At 50.3% G+C, this 7,885-nt stretch overlaps 1 protein-coding gene across 1 annotated transcript in view; it reads right to left on the bottom strand.

The window, feature by feature from the left end:
* Positions 1-1,359: 1,359 nt before the first annotated feature.
* LOC126455733 (uncharacterized) overlaps positions 1,360-7,885 on the bottom strand; it is a 73,966-nt gene continuing 67,440 nt past the window's right edge. Inside the window, exon 2 of the mRNA XM_050091502.1 lies at positions 1,360-1,726. Coding sequence (XP_049947459.1) covers positions 1,360-1,726 — 367 coding nt within the window. The remainder of the gene's footprint in view (positions 1,727-7,885) is intronic.

Here is a 7,885-nt window from a genome sequence, read left to right as displayed (position 1 = left end):
CTTGGTTGCGAATGTGAAAGAAATTAAACAGGGTTGTGGTGAATGATCTGTAACTTAGCTTAGTTTCCATCCGGAGGCGGTATTTTCAAGGGTGGTGGTAGCTTCTATGGAGATTCAATTAACACCCTGCATTGCTGCTAACTACTCACAGAGCTGTGCAAAAACTCAAGGCGGTGGCAGCTTATCAACTTATCGGTTCACATGCGGATGTTACTCAAATAAGTTATGTTTGTTAACTCACTGCCGGTTTCGTTCTAGTGAAAATCATCAGCTCACGCTGAAAAGTCGGCCAAAGTGTTCGTGTCCAATTCTCAAAGAATTTACCGTCAATTGGCGCTGCCTCTTTCGTCTTTCGGGAAAAACATGTCCCATAGTGCTCAGAGCCATTTTTGAGATCTTTAACTTCTGAGGTCATCAGTCCCCTAGAACTTAGGTTAGTTAGAACTACTTAAACCTAAGGACATCACACACATCCATGCCCGAGGAAGAATTCGAACCTGTGACCGTAGCGGTGGCGATGTTCCAGACTGTAGCGCCTAGAACCGCTCGGTCACTACGGCCGGCACACAAATCTACTTTTTAATTTAAATATTGAAAATGAAACACAGATAGTTCATACAATCTGCAGTACTATTCTTCACGTGTGATGACTATATCCACACAGACGACTGCCAATCAAACAATAAAAGAGCAGTCGCCAACATCTCGGTTCGTGGAAAACAAGAAAACGGTATCTGACAAGTTTCCTACAGTATCGACGACAGTCGTTACTAGTTGAAGGCGTTCAGCAGTTCTTGACGCAAATCACCATTATTATTTCTCAGGGACAGTGCTGCAGCATAGGGTAGTTCTCTAAATGAAATAGTCATCATTTGTTTTCCTTTTCAGCTGTGACAAACCTAAGTCTGTTTACCTTTGCGATCTGAACATGACTTATCTTCTTACATAGCCATCGAGCCACCTACCGTGCTCCAGCTTTAATATCGTAGATGCGATTTAATGCAAGGTAGTAAAACTCCGATTAGAGTACTTTAGCGCGGTTACTCTTAAAAGGGTTCGCACGTCGGCGCTAGAGAGGAGAGAGTCGCACAGACTGACAGAGGAAGTGCGTGTGTGCGTGTGTGCGTGTACGGTCCTGCCAAGCTGAGTACACTACGTAAGCATTTATTCTGCTCAAAAAACTCGTGCTAAAGCAAACCTGTGTAAACTTCACCTTACTGCTTATCAGATGACTATTTTGGAATTTTACACATTTTAAAATGGTGCAAAGACCTTCTTTAATTTAAAAAGTGTAGTGCACTAAGCAGTCGAGGTGCTCGTTATTCGTATTTCAGTTTGTCGGTTTAAATTGCCCAAATATTACGGAACAAGATATTTTATGCGCGTTGCTCGGTGGTTGTGGTTGCTCGGTGGTTGTGGTTGCTCGGTGGTTGTGGTTGCTCGGTGGTTGTGGTTGCTCGGTGGTTGTGGTTGCTCGGTGGTTGTGGTTGCTCGGTGGTTGTGGTTGCTCGGTGGTTGTGGTTGCTCGGTGGTTGTGGTTGCTCGGTGGTTGTGGTTGCTCGGTGGTTGTGGTTGCTCGGTGGTTGTGGTTGCTCGGTGGTTGTGGTTGCTCGGTGGTTGTGGTTGCTCGGTGGTTGTGGTTGCTCGGTGGTTGTGGTTGCTCGGTGGTTGTGGTTGCTCGGTGGTTGTGGTTGCTCGGTGGTTGTGGTTGTCTTCAGTCCTGAGACTGCTTTGATGCAGCTCTCCATGCTACTCTATCATGTGCAAGCTTCTTCATCTCCCAGTACCTACTGCAACCTACATCCTTCAAATCTGCTAAGTGTATTCATCTCTTGGCCTCCCCCTACGATTTTTAATCTCCATGCTGCCCCCCCCCCCTCCCCCCAATGCTAAATTTGTGTTCCCTTGATGCTTCAGAGCGTGTCCTACCAACCGATCCGTTGTTCTAGTCAAGATGTGCCACAAACTTCTCTTCTCCCCAATCCTATTCAATACTTCATTAGTTATGTGATCTACCCATCTAATCTTCAGCATTCTTCTGTAGCACCACATTTCAAAAGCTTCTATTCTCTTCTTGTCCTAACCATTTATCGTCCATGTTTCACTTCCATACATGGCTACACTCCATACAAATACTTCGAGAAACGACTTCCTGACACTTAAATCTATACTCGATGTTAACAAATTTCCCTTCATCAGAAACGCTTTCCTTGCCATTGCCAGTCTACATTTTATATCCTCTCTACTTCGACCATAATCAGTTATTTTGCTCCCCAAATAGCAAAACTCCTTTCCTACTTTAGGTGTCTCATTTCCTAATCTAATCTCCCTTAGCATCACCCGACTTAATTCGACTACATTCCATTATCCTCTTTTTCCTTTTGTTGGTGTTCATCTTATGTCCTCTTTTCAAGACACTGCCCATTCCGTTCAACAGCTATTTCGAGTACTTTAAGGTTCACCGATGACATTGTAATTCTGTCAGAGACAGCAGAGTTTTTATTTCTTCTCCATGGATTTTAATACCTACTCCGAATTTTTCTTTTGTTTCTTTTGTTTCTTTTACTGCTTGCTCAATATACAGATTGAATAACATCGGGGAGAGGCTACAATCCTGTCCCTTTCCCTTCCCAACCGCTGCTTCCCTTTCATGCCCCTCGACTCTTATAACTGCCATTGGGTTTCTGCACAAATTGTAAATAGCCTTTCGCTTCCTGTATTTTACCCCTGCCACCTTCAGAATTTGAAAGAGAGAAAGCTTTTGACAATGAGGACCGGAATACTCTAAGTCTACAAATGGTAGGAACGTAGGTTTGCCTTTCCTTAATCTTTCTTCTAAGGTGAGTCGTAACGTCAGTGTTGCCTCACGTGTTCCAATATTTCTACTTAATCCAAACTGATCTTTCCCGATGTCCGCTTCTACCATTTTTTACATTCGTCTGTAAAGAATTCGCGTTAGTATTTTGCAGCTGTGACTTATTAATCTGATAGTTTGGTAATTTTCACATCTGTCAACACCTGCTTTCTTTGGGATTGGAGTTATTATATTCTTCTTGAAGTCCGAGGGTATTTCGCCTGTCTCATACATCTTGCTCGCAAGATGGTAGAGTTTTGTCAGGACTGGCTCTCCCAAGGCCGTCAGTAGTTCTAAGGGAATGTTGTCTACTCCTGGGGCCTTGTTTTGACTCAGGTCTTTCATTGAGAATCCACTCTCTAAGCCGGCGGGTGTGGCCGTGCTGTTCTAGGCGCTTCAGTCTTGAACCGCGTGACCGCTACGGTCGCAGGTTCGGATCCTGCCTCTGGCATGGATGTGTGTGATGTCCTTACGTTAGTTAGATTTAAGTACTTCTAAGTTCTAGGGGACTGATAACATCTGTGGTCAAGGCCCGTAGTGCTTTGTATCAATTTGAAGATTTTAAACATGGCTGCAAAACAGCAAGTGTTGAAATTTTTCACGATAAAGGATGACAGCCAAAAACAGTTGCAGGATAAAAATTTATTAATATTCTTGACCAAGGTTTCGGTACATACGAATATATCTTCATCAGAAGTAAAAAATCCTGAACAGGAAGACACTTTCATTAGAAAAGCCTTAGCATCGGAAGTGATTTTTTTTTTTTTTTTACTTTGTTATTTTAAAACCTGTACAACAGGCAGGCTGTCAGCAGCACACTACGCTGCTCTTCAGCCATAGAAGACACAAGCAGCAAAAACAGGGAGAAGACACATAAGTCACAGAGCGGTGGGCAATAAAACAGGAGACACATAGAGACAATCACGGAGCCGTTCACACTCGTCGATAATCCACACTGCCAGCTGATGAGACGACGCACAACCACTGAAGATGATGATGGCACTGGTGAACGATGGAGGGGACGGTGAACACTAAACACACACTAAACACACACACACACACACACACACACACACACACTAAACACACACACACACTAAACACACACACACACACACACTAAACACACACACACACACACACACACACACTAAACACACACACACACACACACACACACTAAACACACACACACACACTAAACACACACACACACACACACTAAACACACACACACACACACACACTAAACACACACACACACACACACACACTAAACACACACACACTAAACACACACACACACTAAACACACACACACTAAACACACACACTAAACACACACACACACACACACACACTAAACACACACACACTAAACACACACACACACACTAAACACACACACACACACACACACACACTAAACACACACACACTAAACACACACACACACACACTAAACACACACAGACACACACACACACACACACACTAAACACACACACACTAAACACACACACACTAAACACACACACACTAAACACACACACACTAAACACACACACACTAAACACAGATGGCGGCGACCTCCGGCGCGCGAATGTCCACGTAACGTGTGCGAGTCCGGGGACCTGCCAAGAGGGGTAGAAGGGGTAGAAGGGGGAGGTGGGGGAGTGGGGAGAAAAAGGATGCCAATGGCTGAGGAGTCGGGGGCAGGAGGAGAGGAAGAGGGGAGGGGAGGCCCGGGGGAGGAGGGGGGGGGAGAAAAGGAGGAGGGAGGGAAAAGGGAGAGGAGGGAGGGAGGGTGCCCGGAGGAATAAGTACAGGAGGAGGGCGGGAGGATCAAAGTTGGTAGGAGGGGTAGATGGAAGGGAGGAGGCATCATCAGGGAGGGGGAGCTGGCGGAAGCCACCTTGGGAGAGGGTAAGGAGGGTGGAGAGGTGGAGACCGGGTGGGACGTGCGAATACAGGCGCGGCAGCGGGCGGGGGTGGGAGAGGATCGGGGAGACGAGCGGGTGAGGAGGATCGAGTTTGCGGGAGGTGTACAGGATCCGTATCCTTTCAAGGAAAAGGAGGAGGTGGGGGAAGGGGATAAGATCGTAGAGGATCCGCGTGGGGGAGGGGAGACGGATGCGATAGGCGAGGCGGAGAGCATGGCGTTCAAGGATTTGGAGGGATTTATAAAAGGTAGGGGGAGCGGAGATCCATGCTGGATGGGCATAACAAAGGATAGGGTGGATGAGGGATTTATAGGTGTGGAGGATGGTGGAGGGGTCCAGACCCCACGTACGGCCGGAAAGGAGCTTGAGGAGACGGAGGCGGGAACGTGCCTTGGCTTGGATTGTCTGGAGATGGGGAGTCCTGGAGAGGCGACGGTCGAGGGTGACGCCAAGGTACTTAAGGGTGGGAGTGAGGGCGATGGGACGGCCATAGACGGTGAGATAGAAATCAAGGAGGCGGAAGGAAGGGGTGGTTTTGCCTACAATGATCGCCTGGGTTTTGGAAGGATTGACCTTGAGCAACCACTGGTTGCACCGAGCGGTGAACCGGTCAAGATGGGATTGGAGAAGGCGTTGGGAGCGCTGTAGGGTGGGGGCAAGGGCAAGGAAGGCGGTGTCATCAGCAAACTGGAGAAGGTGGACGGGGGGTGACGGCGGCGGCATGTCCGCCGTGTACAACAGATACAGAAGGGGGGAGATGACGGAGCCTTGGGGCACACCGGCGGAGGGGAAATAGGTGTAGGAATCGGTGTTATGGATGGTGACATAGGAAGGACAGCGGGAGAGAAAGGAGCCGATCAGGCGGACGAAGTTGATGGGAAGGGCGAAGGTTTGGAGCTTGAAGAGGAGACCGGAATGCCATACGCGGTCATATGCACGTTCGAGGTCCAGGGAGAGGAAGATTGCGGAGCGACGGGAATTAAGCTGTTCGGAAAGGAGATGAGTGAGGTGAAGGAGAAGGTCGTCGGAAGAGAAGGACGGCCGAAAGCCACACTGGGTGACGGGAAGGAGGCGGTGCTGGCGGAGATGCTGGTGGGTGCGACGGGTGAGGATAGATTCCAAGACCTTGCTGAAGACCGAGGTAAGGCTGATGGGATGGTAGGAGGAGACGGCGGACGGTGGTTTGCCAGGTTTAAGGAACATGAGGATACGGGAGGTTTTCCACAGGTCGGGGTAGTAACCGGTGGACAGGACTACATTGTAGAGCCTGGCCAGGGTGGAGAGGAAAGAGACAGGAGCTTCACGAAGGTGACGGTAGGTGACACGATCGTTACCAGGAGCGGTGTTGCGTTTGGTGCGGAGTGTAACAATGAGATCCTGTGTAGTGATAGGGGCATTGAGTTCCGTGTGTGTAATGTTGTCCAAGTACTGGAAACCAGGAGCGAGGGGAGGGACAGAGGTGTCAGTTCGATCGCGGATATCCGGGAAGAGGGAGTAATCGAACTGGGGATCGTCGGGGATGGAGAAGACATTGGAGAGGTAGGAGGCAAAGTGATTGGCCTTACTAAGGGTGTCAGGGAAGGGGTGATCATCGTGGAGAAGAGGATAGTAGGGGGAGGGTTTAGTTCCGGTAAGGCGACGGAAGGCCGTCCAGAACTTGGACGAGTTGATTGGTAGGGTTGCATTTAAACGGGTGCATGTCTGTCGCCAGTCCCGGCGTTTCTTAGCCGCGAGCAAATTACGAACGTGTCGCTGGAGTTGCCGGTGGCGTCGTAGTGTGTCCGGGTCACGCGTGCGGAGGAAGGCACGGTAGAGACGACGGGATTCACGGAGGAGGAGAACGGCCTGTGGGGGTAAGGTAGGACGGTGGGGGTGGATGGCGACAGTAGGAACGTGGGCCTCCACGGCCTCAGACAAGGTCTGCTGGAGAAAGGAGGCGGCATGGGTGACATCGGCAGGGTGGTGGTAGGTGAGAGGGTGGCTATCGACCTGGGTGGAAAGGGTATCCCGGTAGGCATTCCAGTCGGCTCGGGAATAGTCGTGGACATACTTAGGGTGAGGGTCAGTACGAGGGTCGGGGCGAGGGCGACGACCGTCTGAAACGGTGAGGAGGACAGGGAGATGGTCGCTACCAATAGGCTCCAGGACATCCACCGTTATGTGGCCAAGGAGGTTGGGGGAGGAGAGGATAACATCAGGAGTGGAGTTGGATTCAGGACGGGTATGCCGGGGGATGGGGACGAGGTCACCTTGAAGGGTGGAGAGGAACCGATGCCATCACCATAACTGGGTAGCGGAACGACTATGGATGTTGAGGTCGGCGGCGATCACGTAGGAGGAAAAGGTACGATCGACATGGGAGAGGAAGTCGAAGGGAATAGGAGCGTTGGGGCGGACATAGATGGTGGCGCAGGTAACGGTAAGGCCGGGGAAGAAGAGACTAAGGATCAGGTGTTCGGTGGGGTCGGGAAGGAGAGGTTGGAGCCGAACGGGGATCTGGCGGTGATGACCAATGGCAACTCCGCCACGCGCAATTGGGAGGGGATTATCGGAGCGGTGGAGGAGGTAGGGTGAAGTGTGAATGGTGTGGTGGGGTTGGAGGAAGGTTTCATTAAGGAGGAAGGCATCCACGCGGTGGGTGGCAAGGGTGTGCAGGAAGAGGTTCCTGTTGGCGGGTAGGGAGCGGATGTTGTTGAAAAGGATACGTTGCTGTCTCGCCATGATAGGGATTTAGACGAGGGTGTCGAGGCGGGAGAAGGTGAAATGGGCCTGGTTGTTGGAGTAGGTGGCGTACATCTTGAGTTGGAATATGGAACGGGCGGCGAGGGAGATCTGTTGGAGGGTGTGTGGGCGCTGAAAGGGATGAACATTCTGGAGGACGATGGTAAGGAACCTTATGATGTCCTCAGCGGTGGGGGGGGGGGGGGACGAAGGGAATTGCCAGGAGGGGTGGGGGCGTCGAAGGGAATTGCCAGGAGGGGTGGGGGCGTCCAGGGGATGGACAGGGACGGTGAGTTCAGGAGTGGTTGGAGGGGGTCGGGCTTTACACTTTTGGGAGTAGGTGGGATGGGGGAGATTGCAGGTATTG

Source organism: Schistocerca serialis, chromosome 2 (assembly GCF_023864345.2).
Source record: "Schistocerca serialis cubense isolate TAMUIC-IGC-003099 chromosome 2, iqSchSeri2.2, whole genome shotgun sequence".
Taxonomy (NCBI): Eukaryota; Metazoa; Arthropoda; class Insecta; order Orthoptera; family Acrididae; genus Schistocerca; species Schistocerca serialis.
Note: the sequence above shows the minus strand (reverse complement) of the source record. Positions and strands in the feature narration are given on the sequence as shown.